The sequence below is a fragment of the Ambystoma mexicanum genome, chromosome 10 (assembly GCF_040938575.1).
Source record: "Ambystoma mexicanum isolate Mex_15411 chromosome 10, UKY_AmexF1_1, whole genome shotgun sequence".
NCBI lineage: Eukaryota > Metazoa > Chordata > Amphibia > Caudata > Ambystomatidae > Ambystoma > Ambystoma mexicanum.
The window spans coordinates 921321816-921347965 of record NC_090932.1 but is presented as its reverse complement, the minus strand read 5'-3'; the positions used below and the strand labels follow the sequence as shown (position 1 = coordinate 921347965).

Here is a 26150-nt window from a genome sequence, read left to right as displayed (position 1 = left end):
GGGGAGGTCGGATGCACCGGCAACATTCATAATGGTGCCGGTGCATCTGACATGCTCTGCTCGTGGGTGCCGGTATGTCCGTCAGGTCAGACCTGGCGGGCAGGCAGGCACCCGCGAGCAGAACTTATAGTTTACAGGTTCCGGTAACAACAGTACTGGCAAGCTTACCGGTACCGTTGTTACCGGACCAGCAAACCTACAATGAGGCCCTATGAGTACCATGGCAAAAATAGACCACTTGGTTTTCAACATATAATACAGACAATAATGCTGATAGACAGCAATCACGTAAAGGATTGCTAAAAAACTAAATAGCTACCAGACAATATCTACTGCTTAAATTTAATATATGTTTCGGTAATAGAGATAGTAAGCGCAAGAATAAAGATCCCAAGATTTGAACGCATGTGCCGCCTCTCTGGGGTGAATGTCATTGAAACTTTCGAGCACATACTACCCAACTGTGAAAGACTAAAGATCTTGAGAAATAAATATGTTAAATCCTATAGAAATGAAATAGACTGTTTGGATGAATCATGTATGTGAACATGTTTATAGAAGGAAATGATTTGAATTTAATGTATTTTATGGTGAAATTGTATATGAAATCTCAAGACATTTTAGAAAATTTATCAAAAGGTATTTCTTATTGATAGTTGCAATCTGTTTTTTATCCATGTATTTTTCTCATTTAGTTTTTTTTAAGGTTTTTAACTGATCAATCTTTGATTATTTTTGTATTGATGAAATGTTTAAATTGTGCTTTCATAGCTTCCACAGCTATCTTCTTCTATGTATATATATAAAGACTTGTTGGCTATGAGTATATCAATTAATAAACACAATATATATTAATATGTTTGAACTATTAATACATGTAAATATTTTAAAAAACATTCTTATATTGCAATTTATTTGAACTTGATAGTTGTCTACAAGGTCAGACTTTTCAAGCATATATGCCAAAATAAGGTTTTAGGTCCATAACAGAAATTATGAGAAAAAAAATAGATTTAAATCCAATTTCATCATACCTCCGGATGGGAGGATAGAAACACCTCCTCTTGTCACATTGCAAAATACAGCGGACCAATCAAAATAAAGGGGAGTATACCTGGGAATGGCAATATCTGAAGACAACCTATTTCAGGCCCCTCCAATGAGAAAATGCTGCATCAAATTATTCTGAATGGATGGCGTTTATCAAGTATTTCAGGCCAAATACACAGGAAATAGGTAGAGTTTGCCCAACAGGATAAGTGCTGATTTGGGATTTCACCTGGATAGAGCTAATGGAAATATACCTTAAGAAATCATTTTCCAGATGAAGCCTGCGCCTGATGTAGATGTCTGGCCCAGGACAGAAACCAGATTGCCTGAAAGAGATTTTGATAGCAGGGTTTACTTGGTATAGCTGCCTGGAACTGTTGATGCTCCTAGCTGTCCTGGGTCTCTAAAGGACAAAACAAAAGTGAGTGCAATAAACCCTGTGGTTTTAGATACATGTCTCATGAACTAGTTAAAACCCTGAAAGCAAGTGAAAGTTTTTTAAGCAAATCTTTTACAATCTATGCCACTGAATCGGGATTGGGCCATAAGGGAAACTTTGTGAAAGTGTATTTACAATAGAATTCCCTAGAAGTTTGATTGTTTGATTGTGCAAGGCATAGATTATTGTTTGTCAGTGAGCAAAAAGCGATGACTGCGGACTCTTAAAGTGGGAAAAAACCACAGAACAGGTTATCATGGCAGGTTCTTTGTAGAGAGGAGTGCCTACTAAATTTTTTGTATGTTGCAAGGCACTTGGGGTTGGTCACCTTAGGTTACTTGGGGGAGCCCAGACGTTGACCCCTTGCTCACTGTGCTCAGAGAGGCACAGCACCACCTCACTGATGAGGCCCAATAAGGCTGAAACACGTGTCTGGGGTTGCTGTTGGCACTCTTGTTCAAAGGAGTTTGCCTCGCATTTCGGTGCTGGACTGCCCTTGTGGGAAGGACAAAGACTGATATGCAAATGGATAGTCCTCCTTTGTGAAAAGTACAGTGAGCAAAAATGTGGACTTTCAAAGTGGGAAAAAACCACAGAACAGGTTATCATGCCATGTTCCATCTAGAGAGGGGCGCCTGCTACCTTTTTTGTATTTATACTCTGGCAGTAGCCAAATATTAATTAATCTATGAGTTTTCACAGGAGAAATTAATGCCTGGATTTGTCTGGATGTGTTGCATGATGTACAATGTGTTTCACACATTTGCAGACATTGTTAGACTTCTTTACCTACGGAAACCATAGTTTACATAAAAAGGGACATCTTGAGTAAAGTGTGAATTCCTTAAATTTGAATAGGAAGGAGGTAAATATGGACTTTAGTCCCAAGAAAATGATGTCAATTAAAAATAATCAATTAGCCTCATTACGAGGCTGGCGATAGCCGTGCCTGTAACACAGGCATGGCTGCCGCCGGACCCGTGATTTTACCAGCACCCGCGAATGGGCAATTATCGGGTCATGCCGAGTTTGCCCATTCGCAGGTGCCGGTAATAAGGGGCTCCCCATCCCCATTCAGCCCTATAGGGCTCTATGTGAATGGGGAAGGTGGTAGCACTGGTACCGTTAAAAACCGTACCAGTGCTACAGTCCTGTTCTGCTCGCGGGTGCCGGTACGGCCACCAGGTCAGACCTGGTGGCTGCAAAGGCAGAACACGTAGTATGGCGGTACGGTAGCAACGTTGCCGGTAGCGATACCGGTGCTGTTGTTGCCTTATCGCCATACTTATAGTTAGGCCCAATGTCATTTTGTGAATAACGTTGCACAGAAAATAAATAATTCTACCTTTAGTGGACTCCTAATCCAAGTAACATGAAGGGTTGATGCCATTTCCATGTCAAATGTAGATTTTCATGCTTGAATGACCCTTTCAATGAATCTAGCCGTTGTTCTGTCCAAAAATAAAAGATTCTAGCCCAAACCCAAGCCTATGTACTAAATCACCAAACCATACCATACCATATATATGTATGTACATGTTTAAACTAGAAACAAACAATGCTTTACATCTGGAGTAGAAACAACCGTATAGTAAGAAAGTTACCTGTGAATGCAATGTATTTCTCTAATGCCAACACTTGTCAATGGAGTTAGTGAAAATCAAGTGAACTATGTATGTAGAGTTCTTATGAGAATATTGCAATGCTCACTTTTATACAAATGCATGTTTGTGTGCATTGTGGTCGAACATAGTGAGATAATAGCAGACAGTTTGTATTTCTCTGCTGTAGACAAGCTGTCTGTATTTATATGGGCCATTGTAGGTGACTTGGCCAGCATTCAAAGATAGTGGACCACCTTTAATTATTTTGATTTGTTTTAAAAAATAAAACAGAATATGCAGATTAGAAATAGCCTGTTTCTTGACCTAGAATTCTGGAGTGGGATTGTCTTTGTGTGGGGTGTTATGTCAGGAGGCATTTCTCTCTAAAAAGAATCTTCAAAATGTATAGATGTTATAGATAAGGTCACTGCAGTCACAGTTGGATGTGTGACTGGTCATTGCATTCCTATTGTTAAGCATATTGCTTTTTATTTCAGAAAGTATTCTGGCCACGTATAAACAGAATGGGTGTGTGTGTGCATGTGTGTGCACTTGTTTAATTGTGAAGGGTTTAGATTCTTCTGCATGGAGTTAGGTACACAAGCGTGTGTGTGTGTGTGTACGTGTATGAGTGTATTGAATTGCTTTTGTCCCTCCACTTCAATTTGTTGACTTTTTTGCACATATAAAAATTGCATAAAGTATGATCTTTTGGCATATTGCTGCATTGGTTTGTGAGTCATATTTTGTGAATAATATACACGCATACATTTAATATAACATGTGGAAGGAGTCTGACTTTTGGTGATATGTTAACAAAGTATTAGGGGATGCTCCTATTGTAATGATATAGGGGGTAATTCATAGAATTCAGCGCAGAAGCAGCACACGCGGGCAGTGCAGAGAGGGAGCGTTCACCAGCGTGCGCGAGCCGTGTGCGCTAGACAGCATTCTGGCGCACCGCGTATTCATGGATTTCCCAAGCCATTTGGAGCTGTGGCGCAGCAAACATCCTGCAGCGCTAGTTACGCCCCCAAGAACGCCGCTTGCGTACGGAAAAGCCATTGAAATCCCAAATACGGCGCAAAGGGCCGCACTAACCCTGGACCAGGTTGCAGGCCCGCTACACTGTAATCGCGTGAAAAACTATGCGTACCACGCTAGCGGCAGACCAAGCGCATGAAAATATACTGGCACACCCCCTTGAATACGTGTACCCCGCTCGCAGCAGCCAAAACGTGTGAAAATGTATTCGCGCACCCCCTTCGATACGCGTACTCTGGCTGCACCAGGCAAATTGCGTGGAAAATGTCCCCACTGTGGTGTGGGCTGCCTGTGGGTCATGATCAGGGGTGATGGGCTGGCTGTGGGTGACGTGACACGCGCAGGCGTTTCCGTCGGCACGGGTGCATAGTGAATCCGCACGTGAAAAAACAGCATGTCCGCGTGTCCGCGTGTGACTGCATGTCATTAGAGGAAAGGCCATTAGCGCTTTAGCGCGTAAGTGACATGGCATGCATGGGCGTTTCTGTGGGCAGGGGTTAAACGTCCACGTAGGATGCCATTTTCTTGTACATACTTTCTGTGGAGAGCGAGTGGGTGATTCTTGTACTTCTTATCGGTTCACACGCGATTACTTCACAAGGGTTGCAGTGTGTACTCCTTGTTTACTGAGACAGAGCTCAATTCTTTTTTTGGCGGGGGTGTTGCCAACACGCCCACGCGTCTTTTTCACGTTCTTTTTCCAGGCAGACGGTGAGTCGCGCACATAGTTTTCCACTCTGGTTGCCCTCGTGTGTCGCGTACCCATTCAGAGGTCATTGTAGCCTGCGTTTACCAAGTGTATGCATTTTTTGTGTTTCTGGGTGCCACAGCGTGCTACGGGTCCTTCATTCCATTCACGTGGGCTACCGAGGGGACACGTGTACGTAAAAAAAATGTTTGGGATGCCTGAGCGGTGCGTGACCCATCATCTTCCCCCAGGGGTCACAGACAGCCTTGCTAGAACACAGGGGTATGTATTCCATCTAGTACCCTGGCCCCTTCACCTCAATAGCCCAGGACAATTGTTTACTGCACCTCCCATTCGCACAAGAACACCAGTGCCATGGTTGGGAGGCGACCAAGTGCTAAGGAAGGCAAAGGTGGCCGGCCTCCAAGAGGTGTCCCCGGTAAGGGACGTGGCCAGGATGAGCAGGGTGGCCAGGGTGGCAGTGGTGGGCCACGTGGGCAGGGTGGCCCAAGAGGGCAGTGTGTCCAGGACCATTCAGGGACACATATGCCCTCCCTCCCAGTGGGTCTGGGAGATGCAGCTGACACCATCCCAGCTCAGGCCCTGTTAACCCGGCCTGGATTTTTCACGTAACAGGCACGCAATGACTCATTGGCCAACTTCTGTGTCACAAAGTCAAAGCCACGTGTGGCGGTGAAAGTTGCTGTCACCAGGCCACGTGGATCTGGGGCAGCAATGTCATCTGCTGCCCCGAGTAACCAGGGTGAGGAGGCTGCAGGAGCAGCTGCAGCTCAATCCACCCCGGCTCTGAGTCACGCAGCCGGGACAGTGTTGGTCCCAGACCATCACACCAAGGCAGTTGTGGCACTTGGTCCTGCCAACAGCACCCTGCAGCCAATGCCTGCAGTGAGACCTTTGGTCATCGTGCCATTGCCTGCTTCCAGTGGCCAGTCCACCTGCGCTTCAGCCCCTACAGACCAGAGCGGCGTAAGCCACTCAGGGTCTGCAACACCTCTCAAGAGTAAGAAGCATTCTCTTGCGGAACAGGCTGGGACCCCAGGCACGGCTCGCCCCTCCGGCACATCAAGGAAGCAGAGTTTCAATGATGTGGAACTAGACGTACTTGTGGGCTATGTGTCGCCACATGGCCGCGACATGCTGGTGACTGCAGGGTGCAAGACTACAACTGCTCAGCATAGGGCCCACTGGCAGTGCATCGCGGACCAGATTAGTTCCCTTGGATTTCTGAAGTGCACAGCTGATGATTGCTAAAAGCGTTGGAATGACCTCAAACGCAAAAAACAAGCTGGCTTCCAATTACGCCTCTACTTTGGTGACTGGCAGTGGGTCCCCACCAGAGGAGGAGGAACTCACAGAACATGAGGCAATCGCTGGAGGGTGCATCGCAGAGGATCAGATCCAAGGCGTGGGAGACCTACCAAATCTTGAGACAATGTCCGGTGAGTGCCCATGCGTGTGTCCAGACCATGTGTATGTTGCTTGGCTGATGTGTTCTGATTGAGTGCCAGGTCAGGCTGTCCAGTCATGACTGCTACATGTGACCCATGTGGTGCCTCCAAGCCATACCCGTCCTTGGGTTTCACAGTATCCCTACTGATCGCTGAAAACACTTTGCAGATTATGACTGCACTTGCCCTTCCACTGGCATCATGCCACAACATTCTTAATAGAGTTTTTCTCTTCATTCTGTCTGATTGATGGAATCATTTGCATGATAAACGCACATTTGTGTGCCGTTCTGCCCCCAAATCACCATACTTCAGCACGGAATTACCCACCCACAAAGCCCCACATTTGTTTACTTTTTATGCTAATGATTTCACCAATCAGGCTGATTGACTGCTGTGCACCTATACATGCACTGCACCCGATCACTTCTGAGCCCTGTTTCAATGTTCAACATGACAATTGACTTGTGTCATGTCCAAGTGATCTAACATTGTTGTATCCATGTGCTTCCCATGACTGCATTTGAACACACTGGTGTTGTTGCAGCGTGTGACACGTGTGTTTTTTCACACTCTTTTGCATGTTCTATTTGATGATGTGCGTCTCACATGGATGGAGAACAGTACTGATTTACTACCATCTGGGTGCCCTTGTCGGTTCTGCCATGGCTATGCTACGTGCCATCTGTGTGCTGGCATGTGTCATGTTTGTGGATTGTCCATGCCACTCACAGGCTAATGTTTGATGCAGGTGATGTGCACCATGCAGCACATGTGTTGCTTTTCAATTTTGGAGTCCTCAGTGTCTGCTTTCAGGGTCCCCTTCCACTTCATTGCCACTGCATGCATGCCAGAGTTTGTGTCATGTGTAACATGTCTCATTAATGTATTGGATGTGTAGATTCTGATGCCTATGTGTGCCGGCTATGCTGTTTATGCGTGTCTTCATTACTTTTCTTTTCTTTTTGTGCAGGTGATGAGGCACTAGATGCTGTGGAGGAGGAGGAGATGGCGCAGGGGCAGGAGTACTCAGAGCACCAACCAGGCATCAACCAGGCACCAGTGGAGGACGTGGGGTGGTGGTGCACGAAAATCCATTATCCTACAGACCATCCTGTCCACGGGTGTCTCTGGGTACACCTCCGATTACCTCTATGGTTCAGGTGCTGAATCTGACATTGAGACAAATGTCCCTTTGCAGGTGAGTGTTTCTGGCAGGGATGCTGTTCTGTCCAACGCACCTGCACTGGGGGTAGACCCCTCAATGGCCAATTCAGTGTTGGAATGTCCGCCTATGGCGGTTACAGATACAGGGTCACACTCCCCAATATTTGCTCCTGTTCCTGGGGCAGCAGATCAAAGGAAGAATGCAGTCCTGCAGCCTCAGGCAGTGCCAGCACAGCAAGGTGCACATCACCTTGGGGCAAACAGTGTTGTGTCCGGCAACGCTGTGACCGTGCGCCACCGGGCAATACTGTGTGGGAGAACTCCATTTATGCTATTGCTGCACAACAGGGGGCATTGTGTGAGATGATGGCTCAGGCCATGGATAGGGTGGCCACTTCCATTCTCCCTCCAGAAAGGCAGGTGGAGCTCCAGCAGCAGGCAACGGCGTCCACGTGCCGCTCACACAGGGAGGACATGTTGGCCGCCAACAGGGACCGATGGGCTGAACTGGAGACTCTGCGCACAGCCATATCTGCAGAGGCACAGGCCCACAGGGATGCCCTGAGGGTAGAAAACACCTCCCTCAGAGCTACTCTGGGTACACTTGAGGTGTCCCAGAGTACAAGGTCAGAACTGCAGCTGGAGCAGCTAACACGCACAATCTCAGCTGAGCTCCAGGCAATCCGTGAGGAGATCCGGGCATCACATGAGGCCTTGCAGGCAGAAGTCTGTGCTAACCATGAGGTGCTGTATGGGGATCTCCGGACCATCATCCTGCACAACCAAACCTTTCAGACCCACATGCTTGCTGCCATGGAGGAGCATGACAGGGCTTTGCGTGGTCTACCTCCCACACCAAGCACACCTTCTAATATAGTACCAGAGGGTGATGACAGCGACAGCAGTTCTCCCACTATTGGGTAGCCGTGCAGGCCATGAGCCCATAGAGGTTTCTTTTTTTTATTTCAACATCCACGCATGTGGGTGTTGGGGTGCACCCTGCACCTCCTCACTCCTGGGGGGTGCCCCCACCCCCTGGTCGACCTATGGCCATTTTTAATTTTTCTTTTTCATTTTTCTTTTTAATTTTTATTTAATTTTTCATTTTTATTTTTCATTTTTCATTTTCATTTATCATTTTGATTTTTCATTTCAATTTGAATTTGAATGTGAATTTTTCATTTTGATTTAGATTTTTCATTTTCATTTTCATTTTACATTTGCATTTTTCATTTTACATTTGAATTTTTAAGTTTAATATTTCTTTTTCATTTTATTTTCACTTTTACTTTTTAATTTTCATTTTTCAGTTGAATTTTTAAGTTGCATTTTTCATTTTTATTTTATTTTCATTTTTCATTTTAATTTTTATTTTTTTCCTTTTCCTTTTTTGTTGATAATTATTTTTTGCTATTGTACATTAATATTACAGTGTGTTGCTTTGTGTGGCACCCGTAGGCATCCACTGTGTGTTCCAGCTGGGCCCATGCAGGCTTGTCCTGTGTTTGTGTTTGAAGCTTGGGGTCCAGACACATATGCCACTCCTGCTTCCCTTTCCATGGGCTCACAAGGATGTGACCATGTGACAGTAACTTACACAGAGGCATTGGTCTTCCATAAGTTGTGTGGCCAGTCTGTAGTCCAAACTGTGTATACACCTCTTGTGGGGATTGCTGATGATTTCTCCACTGCATGGTTCATTTGTATATTGTATTCCATACTGCCTATTATGCATATTTGCATGTAGCTTCTTCATGTCTTAACTTGCCTGTCTCCATTGCAGATGCAGTTCATGTTGTATGCAGTACCCTGCCACATGTACCTGCCAGTAACACACTGGAGAGGGAAGGGGTCGATGTGCTGCCTTTGTCTGGTTGTGACACTTGCACTATTGTGATGGGTTACTGTCATACTTTGCCACTGTTGGGTCCAGTATTCGTGTTTTGTCTTGCAAGTAAGTATTTGTTCATGTGTGCTGCTTCTTTTTCATAGGTGAGAGGGAATTGTCTGTGGTCTGTTTCCATTTGTGACGGTGCACTTTGTGTCACGTGTGTGATGTGTTGTGCATTCATTTGGTTGCTTTGACATTGCATGCCATGCCATGGTGTCTTGGGCGGCTGAGATGGGGTTTGGGAGGGGTTGGGTGACATACCACTATTTGGGTGTATTGTTGTGCAAGGGGGTAGTCCTTTATGCAGCATGAATGTGTGCCTTTTACTGACACAGCACTGGGTCTGTTTAAGTAGCTAGGGATGCACACAATGTAGCACTTCCAGGAAAACAATCTCAGGGTGGTATGGTTGTGACAGTTGACTGTCCCTTTTGTCATCATCAATTGTCAGCTGGTATGTGCCAGGCCTGTGTGCACTCGCAGGGGTGGGATTTTAGGTGAAAAAATTTGCCCCAAGCTGGGTACGGGCTGCCTCACCACATGCCCTTTCCCCTCCAATGCACAGCAGGCGTGCATGTGGTTGGGGATGTGGGGGCACCACCATGTCCACCAGCACCCCCCGCCGGGTGGCAGCGTTGTGCAGGACACATGCTGCCACTATGATCCTGCACACTACTGGGGGTGCATAGAGCAGCTGGCCACCAGAGCGGTCAAGGGAGCAAAAATGTGACTTCGGCACTCTGAATGTGCGCTCCTCTATGCCCTGGGTTGCAATATGGGCTGTGTTGTATCTTACCTGGGGTGGTGTGGTGGGGTTTCGTATTGGCGCCATCATGTAGGGTGCACTGTCCCCTGGGGAGGTGATAATGGTTGTCATTAGTTGGGTTTTGCCATTTGTCAGTGTCTGACATGCATGCATGTGCAGAGGCATTTCTATTCACCAATGAGCCATGTGTCGCTAGGCCTCCCAGCTTCCAGGTCCCGGTTTAGGGGTGATATTCTGAATATAAAAATATCATGACTGGGCCCCGGATAGTTGGCATATAGAGAGGTGATGATTCCCTTGGCATAACATACAACCTGCACGTTGTTGGAATGCCAGTGCTTGCGGTTTCGATAGATTTTCTCAGTGGCCCTAGCAGGACGTAGAGCCACATGGGTGCAATCAATGGCACCTAGCACTTTGGGGAAGTGTGCCACCCCATAAAAGTCCTGGACCACAGCCTGCCTTTCTGCGGGTGTTCTGGGCATTTATATGTGCCTGCGGAATGAGGGGCGTGCAGTAATGATCGCCAACACCTGGTCTAGGCAGCGTGACTGCGTGGCCTGTGAGACGCCCCCAACTATGGCACTTGTCCGCTGAAATGACCCAGTAGCCAAGAAATGCAGTACATTGAGCACCTTTTGCCAGGGGCTCAGTCCTTGGGAGCACAGTGTGGGTGATGTGAGGTCATCCTCCCACTCAGCAACCAGTTCACGGATGAGTTTGGCTGGAAACCTGTACCTGCCATAGACCTGGTCATTAGGCATCCCAAAAAGACTGGTCCTGGGTAAAAAGAAATGCGGGGCCTGCCTATCCTCCTCCTCCTGCGGTGTCCCACGACCACTGCTGCGAAGAACGGTATATTCATCGTAGCATATGAGCTTGTTTGTTATTTGCACGCACTTTTATGCTTCGTGGGGCCGCTTACGCCTGCTTCCGGCTGGCGTACATGTATCCGGATTATCGCATCTTTTATGGCATGCAGGTTTCCCCTGTTCGATTCCATTATTATGTGTTGTTAGCGCGTGTGTGGGCGTTGCGAGGATTTAGCAGCGGTACTTCCCCCGTAACGCCCACATTTTCACATGTTGTTATCCATTCCGCGTGTACCGCCCCCTTTTAAGGTGTGTGCGCTGCCCTGTGTGCGCCTTCACTGGCCGTCTCGCGCACAGCCTTCGGGATGTCGCAATGACATGTGCGCCACACGCGGATTAACCGCACATCTCAGGTAAGCCACACGCAGTGCATTCCATGAATCGGCAAAGAGCTGCGTGCGCGGCTTTCGCATGCGTGTGCTGCGATTTTCACGCTTGCGCTCCCCTTTTCAGAGCCCATTACTTCCATGAATTACCCTGATAGTGTTTGTGATTGGATGAGATGAGTGTGTGGATCATTCTGCAAGTACACATAAGTGAAAGTAATGTGATGTGACCTATCAATATTTACGATACTAATACATAGCAGCAAGTGTGCTTATGGTTGATTTCCTATTCCTTTCAATACCTTTATGATGGCCCACATGGTTTCTGGTGTGTGGCCTTCAGAGAAGATAAGTCCTCTGCTGCAATGACTGCAATGACTGACATTAAAGTTAAGTTCTTAATTATTATGATTTCTTTATAACTTTTGTTTGTGAAAGTAGTATATTTTGTCTTCCTCTTGTATGTCATTTAATTTTTCAGTCGCTGGCAATGTTGTGTAAGCAGGTCTTTCAATCGATGTGCAGATGTCATGCAAAAAACTGATTTTCAGCAATTGAGGAGTACCAGTGCTACCTGTGATTATTTGGTTAATTTCTTCGGGGTTGTAATATGTGTATATTTAAACTGTGTTCATTTGTAAATGTATTTGGTAGCTATATGCTTTAGGGATTAATGTGGCATTCTGTTTACAGAAATATCTTACATACCTATCATCATTTCTGGTGGTATTGAGGCAGCGACAGAGCCAGGTTTGTTGGCCTGTGATAATTTATTGCGCTATATGTTTCGTTCCCATTACTTGTATCTCACATTTTTTGTTACCCTTTTTAGTCTGTACTTTTGTGGTTTGAAACTATATTTTACTTTTCATGGCATTCTGTTTGTTAGCAGGTACATTTTGCAATGTGATTTTAACTATGAGTTCAATATCCATTTTATGTTTTAGGGGAATGATGTCTGAATTGAAGTCAGCATCAGTTTTCGAACTATATGGCATTCTTTTTGACCATTTAATGAGTGTTATGTATCATTTACCATATATGATGAGGGCGGATAGCTCAGGGGCAACACGTTTGTCTTGTAAGTAAGACAGCACAGCGCAACACAGGTTCAAACCCGATCCCACGCTTAGAAACTAATCTCTTTGTATTAAGCACATTATAAAAGAATAATTATAATTAAAAAAATATATATATTAAGGGTCAAGTTACTGTTTATCCAAGGTTTAGAGAGGGACCTTTTTGTCATGTTAGCTTGTGGCAGTTTTTGTGTTCATGTAGACAGCTTTCTTCATAAAACACACTTTTTAATTGAATTAATGTATTCTTAGTTTTTTAAATGATGATCTGCAGATCCATGGATCAGAATTATTCTGTGTGTAGTTAGATGAGTGTTTTAATTAATTTTAGCATATATACGTAATTATTTTTTGTATTTGTGTTTTAGGTGTTATCCTCCTGTCATCTTGAAAATTGAACATTAACTTTAGAGTTTATATTTGTTTAATAAAGATTACAGTATACTGCTAGCAGCACTTTTTATGACTGATGGGTGTTGGACATTTGAGAGACATCGCAAAATGTAGTCTTGTTTTAAGAACTGTCATAAAACTACATTTTTCTTGAATAATGTCTAAGACATTATTTCACTTGTGCTTTGAATTGTATAATGTTAATTTGTGTAGCCCCAACTTATTCTTTTCAACCGCAGAAAGGTTATTTATCTACTAAAATGCATGGCTTTTGTTGATTTTGAATTGTAGCCTTTGTAGGGGGGATGAAAAATGTAGATCAGCTTACACAATGTCACATGTTTGAATGCTTGTCTATAGAGTAACTTAGCATATGGAGTAAATGATGGCTGTGGCTGTTTCAATGGAATGGGGGGTGGGACCTGCCCACACCAATAGGCAAAAGTTCTTAATAGCTACTTACTACCCGACACCTGCAGCTGTATATGGTGTTGCTTCAGAGTGTCGGTTGGAAGTGTGCATTAGCAAACATAACTTCAGTAGTAATCATTTATACATTGTCTTGTTTATTGAATTCTAATTAGGACTTTATCCGGTTCACAATGCACCAGGGACGAAGCCTCAAGTGTAGACGACTGATAGCAGCCCGAAGCACTTGTGGTTACTGAGTAATGCAAACATACTGGCATGTACATAATGTGGAACAAAGAAGGAGATTTGTACATGTTTGTATTTCCTGAGTTCACCTATTATATATCGTTTTTACCAAGTTAAATACCACTGCCTTGTGGAGTTGTTACTTACTGTAGGTGAGTAAGCTAGGTCTGGCTTTGTTTACTAACATAGTTGACATTCTACTAACAGTTATGTATTTTCTACTAATACTATATGACTGCATCTTTTACTTTACAATTTTAGGCCTTTGCTGTAGCTTTACCTAATGCAATATCTCTGAATTTTATAAATGTAATTTGATTATACCATTGTATGTTGCTAACTGTCATTTGGGTACGGGTGAAATAGAAGTTATTCCCTCGGATGTCAATCCAAGCCTTTAGACAAATTGGACTTCAAGTGTGGATGTTCCTTGTGTGCATTTAGGAACCCATTCATATAAAATTGCTGCATTAATTCGATTTGATGCCCCCTTCGTGTATTTAGATGTTACATTTCCTTACAAATTGAATATTGGGGGTCTTTCCTCTTTTTAGTGATTGGCCACTTCTTTTTGGACACAAGGGGGACAGAACCAACCAGATGGTCCTTAGAGATTCATCCCTGATCCTGTCCAAAACGTTTCTTCTCTTTTCCTAGGGTTTTGAAAATTGGTTAGTGGGTTTTATTTAGGGAAATGGATCCAAAGAGCCAGCGGGTTAAATCTACTCCCTTTCTTATTTTGCCCCTTACTCCAAAAACCAAAGCTATTCAGAATGTCCTTTTTATGTGTCCTTAGTTGGGTATTTGGAGTACAACCTTTGATTGCTTAGTTAGAAAAGAAGTATTTTACCAAATACATTTCTTAATCATTTCTAATGAATATCTTGCCATTTCAAGGCCATCTTTAAAGGGTTTCAATTTTGAATAACTATAGAACATTATTGTGAAGTAGATTATGAGGTATTCTTATAACCAAAAGTTATTGATGTGCCTACATTTTATATTCTGACTTTCTTTATTTTTTAGAGTGCCATGAATTCAAGTAAGTTGATTGTGCTCTACCCAAGTTTCATAATATGACATTTCATTACACTGTGTTAATAATTGTGTGCTTCTTAAAGTCATCAAAATATAAGAATCTATTGTTCAGAATAGTCATTCCATCATGAAAATGTATTGATGGATGGATACCTGTTCAATTTAGCAATTTTACTTCTGTATTTTATGGTTTAGTTATTTTCATTATTTTGACAAGGGCATGAAGGTTTCATATTCATTCCATACTATATTTCATGACGATCCAGATTTATATCTAGTATTTTAAAAATTTTCCCCTGTTGTGAAGTGGTGAGCGCCCACATTTTAATCCATTTTACCTTTTTGAAAGAAAACCAAAATATTCTAACGTAAAACAATCTGTTTCTTGTCCCAGTTTGCAGGGACTGTCTCACAAACACCATTAAAAGGGTGTAGTTCTCATTCATTAAAGGACCTGGATTAAATAGTTTGTTTCAAGGTGGGTTGTTGAATTGCCATGAAGGGCGTGTCACCCAATTAAATATATATCTCTCAACAGCATGCTTTCTATGCTTTCTATGGAAGGGGGGTCTTCCCCACATTGGCACATTGTGTATGATGCATGCATTGGACTTATCAGGCTGATTGAATCTTGACCCCGGCTCAATGTTGTAGACATCCTATGACTAAAAGAGTGGAAGTCAAAAGTTGGAATCTGTTTTATCTGTTTTGTTCACATATTGTATGTAAGAGTGTGTGAATATATGTATAAATGTGCATTTAGCGTGAAGTGAAAAGTTATGTTAAAGAGTCTGTGCAGGGCCTGTAAATTGGTGCCCAGCAATTAGGCGAATAAAGGTCATGTTGCAGTAGATTGGCAAGCATGAAGACGTGACAAAGGAGTTTCTTCAATAAAATGACATGAATTTGGGTGTGTCTGTGGCACCCAAATGCGCATGGATACACTGGGGCATCTCTCTGAATGAGCAGTCAGTTGCCGGCATGTGTGCAAGCACATGCCATGATCTGCGTACAATTTTTCAATTTGTGTGATTATAGTGGTTTGTGGGGGGGGAGGATGACGGGATGAGAGGTGGGAAAGACCCATCCTTCTTTACAATCAGTATCATGACACGTGTGTTTTTTGATGGATTTTGGAATTGTACGCTGATACTACTGACAAGCACGACTACTATTATTTTGGATGTTTTGCAAAAGATAGTTTGACTGTAGCACAGTCCAAAATGGAGATTCATTGTCCATCTGTTTATTGTCTTTATTGTAGGGGACGACATCAAGTACAGCTTCTGTTACTTCTCTTCAGGATCTGAAGACCTGAATACGTTAACCTTTACATAACATTAGATGCTGTTAGAAGATTAAAATATTAGATATGATATTAAGATCTGCTTTTCTTGTATAAACACCACAATCTTGCCCCTGATGAATTTCCGTGGAATGAAACACAGATACGATTAGGAAAGAAGCATGTTGGGCTTTTAACCCTTTTTGGTTTTATGTATGTTGTTTTTGTGAATGAACACGAATAATTGGGAATGAGAATGGTATGAATGTGTTAGAAGTGGATGAGTGGAGAATATGATATGTCCAGTGTGATTTAGGGGTCTCATTACGAGTTTGAAGGCCTCCAGGTCCGGGTTCCCTGAATGGGGAAATACTGGGCCATTCCGACTTTGGAGGGCCCGGTATTTCCTCCTTCAGGAACCCAGACCCGGACCTTCCCCATTCCGATTCGACCCCCAATGGGGCTCAATGGGAATGGGGAGGGAGCTAACAACGGGCCCGTTAAAAATGGGCCCGTTGTTAGCTCCCTGGTCCCCTTGCGGGACCCGCAATGGACGTCTGGTCTGACCAGATGTCTAGAGCGGGTCCCGCAAGGGAACCTCGTAATAGGGCGGAATGGGATTAATGGCACCGGCACCATTAACGGCGCCGTTAAACCCATTCCGCCCACCTCGTAATGAGGCCCTAGGTGACAGAAGAAGCTTATTCTTTCATTGAAGGTGTTTTGTACAATACAAGACCCCAGTAGGTTTACTGAGACGAGGAGGTGTAGATTAGATTCTTTAGCATTTGTTTGTATTTCTCTATAAACTGTGAAATGAAGATTAAAACATGTATTTTTTCTACCCGTTGAACTGATGTGTTTTTCAATAATGATTTGAAACATGATTACTGCATGAAGTGTTTTCCCCACAGACAAAAGACAGTTTGAAATCACAAGCCGTTGTTTAAAGGGTTAATCCCCCTTTATTGGGGGTTCGCTTGTGATTTCATAGAATCACCCTCAACCTCCAAGTGTAACGATTTGGTGGTTTGTGTACTAGTTTACATTCTGTGAAGAAGACCATCAAAGTGTTTATGAGTGATTGTGTTGAAGTACAATATGTAGTTACTTCTATTAAGAGGCTTTGGTCTGCTCTTGTCTTTTTAACACTAGTTTCTGTTACAGTGTTTTTATATTTGTGTCAGTTTTTGACATGTCTCACAGCTTGTGGGTTGTTGCGGGCTCTTGGATCCACTGGTTCCAGCGCTTTGCTATATATATATATATAGCCAAAGAATTGGGTGAACAACTTGGCTGGAAACACCCACTGGCATGGACATTGTTAGGTTACATAGGCTGATTAAATGGGATATTTGTGTTGTATCTCTGAATGTGGTGGTGCTCCTGATGTGCTTGTCTTTCAGGTTTGTGGACATTACTTTGGTTAGACCCCGAGCAGAGACTTATTCAGCAAATGAGGGCTGACCTGTAGTGTTTGTTTCAGCAGTTTCCTATGCGCCAAATAGTTTTTTCCATATATAGCGCTGCCTGGAATAAGACAGAGTCACAGCAGCACATTGCAATATGGACAAAGCTCACAGAACATGAACAAATGCAAGTGTGCCCTCATGTGCGATCACAGAATGTTGAACATCTGCCTCTTCAACATCTGCAGCTATGATGCTTTTGTGTTCCATGAAGACGGGGAAAACTTACCAGGGCACCAACATTTTATACCATAAATATATAGGATGCGTGTCACGTGTAACAGTAAAATATTTTTTAATAAGTATATTGGGCCTCATTACGACCCTGGCGGTAAGGGGTTTACGCCAGCGTTAGCTGTGCCGACCCCTTACCGCCAATTACGAGGTCCCTTAGCGCCATGGCGCTTTTAACACCTGCGGACCATGGAGTTAATTACGCCACCGTAATTTACGGTGGCGTAATTAACGCCTTCCCCACTCCCATTATGCCCTATGGGGCAAAAATGGGAATGGGGAAGGGTAAATGGGGATTGGGGACTTACCGCCCCCGCCAACCTCGGAATGGGGCGGTAAGTCCGCCAACCACCATGGCGTAAACGTAGTTTACGCCATGGTGGTAAAGTCACGGCCCAGGCGGTAACTTACCGCCTGGGTCGTAATGAGGCCCATTGTGTGTCCAATGGTATGTTATTAATTACTTATTTAGTGTGTGCGTGCATGTGTGTGGCTGTGTTTATGTCTGTTTATGTTTGTGGGGCATGAATTCAATGTTGGGTGTGCAGCAGGTTTTTGTGTGTTGCGTGATATAAACCTAATTTCATTGTATTCCATTTTGGTGTGCTGTTTGCAGGTGGGTTCATTGTCCTGCAGTACAATTTTAATTATGTTGGTCTTTCTGACTTTTATGCAAATGGATACCATGTTAAGTGTGCCATGTGAGGATATGTCTTTATGTTGAGTGGTAAGAACTTCATTCTGTTTATCCCGCTGCACATACTGTGCATGTTTAAAAATATTAATATGTTTTGGTTCTGAACAAGGAAGTATCTCTAATGTGGCTGTTGTGATTTTTAAACTTTTTGTAGCATGCGCTATCAGGATGTTTGTCATACATTGAAAAAAGTAATGATTAAATGAAAGATATTGTAGCATAAATCATTTACTTCTGTGGAAATCCCTTTTTTTAGCAGTCTTTTTTGCATGAAAAATTGATGAAACTTCACCAAATTTGGAATCAGTATTTGAATTTGTCCAGACAGTATTTGAATTCATTCAGGCACCCAGTACATCAAAGATGACAGCACAAATGTCATTGATGGCAGTGCATGGAGCTACTGGTGATAAGGCACTGGGTGGCCAGGTAACGAGTTAGTACACCAGCATCTTCTTAACTCTAATGTAGTTAGAATACGCCTACAGGTATCTAACTGTTTCAAGCATTCCCTTAATTACAACATACTGCAAACAAGCATGCTATCTCCTTTACACTCACGTAACTGTAATATTTTATTTAGCCAGTACAGATTTTTTTTCAATGACCCAATCATTATATAATTGCTCAACAGCAGCAGTGTGTCATACACTAATTTTCTACCAAACATAATACTTAACATGTACTGTTTATGAGGGTCTGAAGAAGAAAATGTATATTCAAATCTGTACAGCACTACAGCTTTTGAACTATCATGCTAAACCAATTGTACTGTTTTTTTCTCCACAAACAAACCAGAGATTGCAGCTTCATGACGCTACAACACTAAGTAGCCACAACAATCTTAATCAACTACATAATCTGTGAGCACTATCCTCAATAGTACTACAATCATAAGTACTGTGTACAATTCAATTACATAATACCTCAATATTACAAACACTTCATACACCCACGACATTACGTACAATTACTTTACACATATTGCTACAATGGTGATTCTGGCCATACTCCGACTACATTGCTTATAATTACAATACACATATTACCACTGTAGTTATTGTGCTCTGGCCATGCCCCCCAAATCGAGTCACTGACCACAACACAATGACTGTATAACAAGTACGTATCATACACAGTCAACAAATCAAACTCACCCCAAACCGCCTGCAATCAAAATAATGTCTGCGGACACCGAAATTCACTGCGGTCCCAGGCGGCATTTGCAAACTCTTTTTTCACCTATAAAACATTACCTTCATTCCACTTCCCTACCATTTCTACACCCTCTTTCAGCCATCAAATAAACTTAAATGTCTTTCCCAGGCTGTTCGTTCAGAACACTGGCTGAAAACTACCCCACAAGCACCGACAGCACCTGCCGAGCATTTTACAACCCATAAAAGTAGCCCCATATAATCTTTTTTCCACTCCCCCACCCTTCCCAGCCCTTCTTTCCGCCACCAAAAATCCCCACTGTGAAGTGTCCGCAGTCCGATGCGATTGTCTGTGGATCCAACAAGGGCGGGCGCTTCCAAATATCTAACGCACCACATGTTTTGTAATGACCAATTATCGGGCGCGTCTGATGTCCGAGTATCTCACGATGCCCCCCAGACCAATCAGAGACCCGCCCATGGCCCGAAAAAGGGAAGTGAGTCTAAAAAAGGGAAGTGAGTCTGCAGACCAAACCCAGATATCACTAATTATTTTTGGCCTACTTATTGGTCGTTTAAAAAAAATACTGGATGGATTTACAGCAAATTTACAAAAGCACGCTTTTGGGAACAAGCCGCCACTCCTGCCGCAAATTTGGTGAAAATATGTCCAGCGGTTTGGGCTGCAGGCTCGAGCAAAACATTTTTTCCATTGCGTCTATGGGAAAAACCACACATTTTGGGGCCCCCCTATAACTTTGCCCCCCCCTTTGACGAAATCTCACTAATCTTCCAAGGAACGATCTGACTGGGCCTTATACTTTTTTTTGCAAAGTTTCGTCAGTTGGGTATATATATTTATAAACACACACACACAACTATATTACGTTCAAAATTCTATATTTTCAATTCAAGATTTTTGCTAGTCTTCATAATTCATTGAACATTTTCAGGTTCAACTTAACGCTGTTCACAATATATCACAGGTGACCTTAAAAAACTCTGATCTGTAACTATGCAGAATAGAAACAATGTTAAAAACCAGAATAATGCAAGTTACCATCCCTTGTCTGCTGCCTGAGTGTGAAAGTCAGAAGGTATCATGCAATGAATTCACATTTTTAGATCTCTTACATGAAAATAAAAGGGCACCGAAAAACAAGAATAGCTAAAAATGCAACACAATTTAAGTTCATTGAGACCATGTAGTATGTCAAACGTCATTGCAGTGAATGAAGCAAAGAGCTCCATCCCTTAAGGCTTTGCGTTAACATGTATATGCATGCCTACACATCATTATATTAGATATAACAGTATATAGAAATAATGCACAAATCAGTTAATGAAAAGTGCGAGTATAGAGATGAGTTTGATGGTTTGAAATTAAAAAGGCCAATCAAACCTTTTTTGCGTTTTCACATTTACAGTTGTTATTTTCTCGCAGAACAGTGTTAGGATGTGTCATATGGGCAACCTATGTTATTGTTTGCAATGTGCACTTAAGGCCATAATGGTAATTTATATAGGTTCAAAAAATATTATTCTGATGTTGAGCTGTACATATTTGCATACATATTATGCATTGTAATAACTTTCCATTCATCCATGTGTCATCCTTTGACGTTATTGCCAAAGGTCCTAAATAATAGCTGTCCATTCTCTTTGATATAAAGACCTTTATTATATACGAGTGGTTAATGGCCCAGAAGATCAAGTCAAGACCAGGGTGAAGGGAGGGCTTGGTGTAATTCAAACCTGCTATAGGTTACAAATATGGGTCCCTGGTGCCTATAAAAGGCAAAAGGAAGACGGCGTCCCCGCATGAAATGCTCTATATTCAGAGGTCATATGGCTTGCATAACTGAGCGGGTATGATCATAAGATGTCTGCCATGGAACACTGAAATGGAAGCTCCCTCTGAAAGGCTGGCGCCACCTTTTAGTTTCCATGGTGATGTGGGACTGGCCAGCAGAGGTGTGGGGAGAAGCGGAATCCTTGACATGGTGAATGCTGGCTGCTGGAAGAGGAGCGGGGCATGCAAGGTAAGCATGGGGGGTTGCACTGAGCGGCTTAACTGTCTTTATTGTGTGACGATACCACCAGTTAAGGCCTTCACTTTGAGCCCTCTCATAGATTCCAATACACCTCATGGTTACTAATTTAGGTTATGGTTAAGCGATCACAAGTTCACTAATAGAATACATGGAACTACACAGTAATGTACCCAACGTTTAGGCCAGTAGATAATATCACCAAGCTTCAGGAAACATCAGTGCGAGGCAACATTTGACACTCGAGGTTGGATGGGTCAATACCCCATTTTTGAAGGTGTAGAGATGGTAGTAGAAACATGTCTGGGGTTGCTTATTGTCTCATGCATATGATGTGACTTAGCAGTTCGGGCTGGACTGCCCCTTTGGCAGCCTGTTTTGCATATGGTATTTCCCCCTTCTGTAATGGCTTGGCATGCGAAGAACGATGGTCTGGAGGGTCGCCCGGAGCAATTGCTAGAGTTTAAGATTAATTGTGAACCTTATAGCCTTAAAAAAACGAAAGTAAAAGCACAGGTTCCAGTCACACCGTGCCAAGAATAAGTAGTTTGTAAACTGCTTTGGTTGCAGAAAACTTTAATTGAACATATGCAGCATGACAGGTGTTTCGAGCATAACCATGCTCTTCCTCGGAGGCTTGTCTCTGAGTAGGATCTGATAAAATCAGTAGTTGGACAGTGCAGGTAAGGTTTCCTGATAGCCAGTCAAAATGTATTAAACTCTAATTCTTCGCGATTGCGGAATATTAGAGTTGTGGTGGTAAAGTCAAACATATTGGCTTAATAATGAGTGAAGTATATAAAACGTGTTAGCATATAAAATGAGGTTGTATTTTGTAAAAATGTTAAGAAATGTCTTCATGGGGTAAACATTTTCATTGTAAACTTGTTTGAAATGAAAGAGTTTAAGCACAAGCTTGCTTTAGGTGCAATGTTAAAGTGGTTGCTTTTCTTAACAAAAGTGAATGGATTATTTCATCTTTTGGCTTACAGTCTCTTGTGGTAAAATAGGATGGAGTGTTTTGTTGAAAGAAATCTTGCTGGGAAACTGCATTGCTGCTTCTTGAATGCAGATAACTGTTTGTCCACTGACTGCTTCTGAAGCCATGGTGGACTGGCCTATAGGGAACTCTGGAGATTTCCCGGTAGGCCTCTGCACCATGGGCCTCTTTTGAGCAGAATTTTCCCAATTTTCCCATGGAAAAAAGGGTTGAGCTAGCTGAAAATGTGTAATATGGGGCCACTTTGAAAAATGATTTCCAGGGTCTCTTTGGTTCCCAGTTCACCCCTGTTCTGAAGTTAGAATGTCTGGAATTAAGTCAATACCATTTGTTATTGACTGCATTCTGAACATTCTGATAGGCTGAGATGAGGTAAATATTGACTTCCATGGGCCAGTGGGTTTTATTGTTACCTGATGTTATGGTGCTTGATGTATTGACTTCGGCAGAATTAAGGACTGGGTCAACTCTGTTGTGGTTCCAACTTGTGTCCTGTAGGTTGAAAACGGATGGTCATGCACGCCCTTACCTTTCGAAGTTATCAGGCAAGCCATTTTAGGTAAAATGTATTTGTTTCTGGGGCTATTTTCTGCAATCATTTTATATTCAAAATATGATCAGTTAGTTTAATCCATCGTATTTTTTCACTTTTCACTACGACTTTTATTTTAGAAAAGCTAATTTCAAGGAATTTCTAAAAGCCATGAAGAATTTACTAAAAAGATGTAGACTGGTGGAACTTAAAAGAACAGTCTGTTTTGACCAGGTGGACAAACGCTGGTTGCTGCTCTTTAAAAATAACATCCTGCCATATGATATGATAATATAACCACAAACATATCTTAAACGCTAAGAAAAGGCAGTCCCTTTTCCCAAGAGCACTTTGAGGGCAGCAAGGTCTTGTGAGTAGGCCTGGTGTCTGTAGCAGGCATGGGTGCAGTGTGGTTTAAACAGATCACCATTGATTGAAGCATGGTGCATTGAGTACATTCGAGCTGATGTCGCCGCTCTGAGCAGCAGAATGTAAGCACGTAGAAGGAGAGAGAGAAAGCGAATTAGATAGTAGACTTTTAAGTTTTCTTTCAATTTTAAACAAATCTAAAAGGCAAAGCTACATATTTATTTATTTATTTTTGCATTTGTATAGGCGCTAAACCCTGGGGCATCAAGGCACTGTTACATGATCAGTTACTCAAAATAACAAAGTTCATACATTTTCTGCATAACAGGGTGAGCAGATTATCATTGAATAATTGATTTCCACAATGCAAAAATCAGATTAAGTGAACATCAGTGTTTTTAGCGCTTTTGAGCCATTACGACACAGAACCCTAAGGTGTCTTATAATGACCTCAACATGTACTTGTGCATTATTCTTTGTAATACCTAAACGCTAATGCATGTTATTCTTTTGAACTAGTCAACAGCTCCTTCTAAGTAAAAAAATGCTGTAGTCTTTCCAAAGACTGTCCTTTGTTTTCGGCAAAAGCAGCTGTCTATGAGCTGTTGCACTGGAAGACCTTTTCTCAAAGTGGAGATCGACCACCGAGGGCTGAATCTGTATCCAGTGAGCTTTTCTTCCTGCCATTATTCAATATCATCTCAACCTGAGGAATACTGCATTATCATAGAAACAATGACTGGCCTGCAGGCCTCATGTGGGTGTGATGATTATTCCAATAGCACCTGGGGTTTAAAAACTGGTGTGCTGAAAGGAATACATTTGTTTGAAATAACTTGTTGCATACTGGCTAAGGCCTGTTCTTTCAACCAAAAACTCACCCAACATGGCCACCATGGTACCATGGTTATGGAAGGCTGGGTTCCACGTCAAACAGCTGCTGTTGTGTTTCCATGGCAGCCCGCAACCATCTGATGAGCGGTTCAGAAGCCACAAAACTGGCAGGTAAGAGGGAGGGGGAGTGGATAGGGGATGGCACTCAGGACCATGGGGGCTGGGAGGGAAGATGGTGGGTCAGGTGTGAGCAGCGTGCAGTTTTAATCTTGGATAAGATAATTAGGTTCAGCCTGAGTTTGGGGCAACTAATTACCTGCCGCAACCATCCTAGTTCCATTAAGTGTACGCATATTTGGTGGTGTTTGGTAATATCAAGTCCTAATACATGTAATAAATGGGCTGATACAATGTAAAAAGTGCAAACATATATAACATGAGATTCTTATATAGAAGATGCCACAAAAGATCAAAAAGCACTAGCAAGTGACACATGTTCAGGTGAGAGATAAACAGTTTATTTATTAAACAATTTGTCATTGCGTTTACCGTCTCTCCCGGTGGGCCAGTTATTTGATTAGGCGCTTCAGGATCTGAAATCCAGTTTCTTCTTGCCATTTCCTCCCATTCTGCTTCCATCTTATCCCAAAACTCCGTATCTGACTAGGTATATATATATACAAAAAACAAGGCTTTAGATCGCAGGTTTTCCTAGTGTTTGCTATTTTTGTAAACAAATGCTGTTTCTTTTTACTGAGAATTTCGTTGTAGGTACAAAGCAAAAATAAACATGACCAAATGAACGTAAATGGTTTAAACAAACACTGTATCTTATACCTTCCGCAGTCCTTCACTGACCTGTGAATGACCGGGTAAAGGCTTGGGTTTAAAGAAAACAATTAATATCCACAAACATGCCCGACCCCTTGCAGACCCCCACATTTATAATATACACTGTGGATAACCCACCAACCTTGTTCTCCCTTTTGAAGTAACCAATATGGATTCTATGCCTGTGTGCCACCATGGTTCACCCATACTGCTAATCCCTCTGTGAAGGTTATAAATCCTCTCACTTAATTGTGTATTAAGGGGCTAAAATCCAGAAAACGAAACAAGAAGATCCTCATCTATGTTCCATTGCACATAAATTATTAGTCATATGCCCAAGCCCCATATCATTGAACGAATCTTGTCTTGTTCTGCATGAGATGTTGATTTACTTGTTTGAATCAATATAAGGCACAAAGTCCAAATGTTCACCGGCTTTTCAAATATACGTGTGTTCACAAAAAGTATTACCTTGCATACTGATCCCAATGTATATAATATAAGACAGTAAAGTTACAAGACTGGTGTTGATAGAATTTACTTTGTAACATGGTACTCATGATAAACGTAAACGTGCAACCTATAAAATGACCATAAGCTCGCATATTGTTCAATGTACCTGTAACTACACTGGATCAATCCTACCCCGCATTCTAAATGATATGTATGTAACCCTGTAGAGTAAACAAACTCGAAGCCATCAGGCTCTCTCTCTCTTTCTATTCTCGTGCAGCGCCGCGCACGCAGACCCCACCTTCCTCCCCCCTCAGGTCAGGCTGACTGCTAAAGGCCCTTATTCTCATTTACAATGTGATGCTCTAACTATACCCTCTCACCCCTCCACTAAGCTTGCACCAGGCATCCGCCTTCCCCTAAGCCCCTAGACTCACAACAACACCATAAAACTTGGTTTGCACTCCAAGACCTTGGTTAAAAGAAATATAGGCAACAAGCCTCTCATCCCACCACCTTTTGATGTACCAGCCATGTGCCCTTGGACCAGATAGTATCCAAGCTCACCCCAACCCCGACTGACCATGGTAGCAGGATGTTTACTCTTGTACTAACATACTATAAAGTTTCCCCTACTAGATCTAACAAAGTAGAATGATAGAGGCATCCCTGACATGTGCCCCCTGATAGAGTACCTGAACCCATGAAGCAGCCCCTTTATTGCATAGTGTTTTTATGATGCTGAGATAAGAGCA

The 26150-nt window shown here is 42.7% G+C and overlaps 1 protein-coding gene across 1 annotated transcript in view; it reads right to left on the bottom strand.

Moving 5' to 3' along the window:
- Positions 1 to 26150, bottom strand: part of PEX5L (peroxisomal biogenesis factor 5 like) — a 1467323-nt gene that overhangs the window by 172360 nt on the left and 1268813 nt on the right. Inside the window, exon 8 of the mRNA XM_069618674.1 lies at positions 24661 to 24774. Within this exon, the coding sequence (XP_069474775.1) occupies positions 24661 to 24774 (114 nt within the window). The remainder of the gene's footprint in view (positions 1 to 24660; positions 24775 to 26150) is intronic.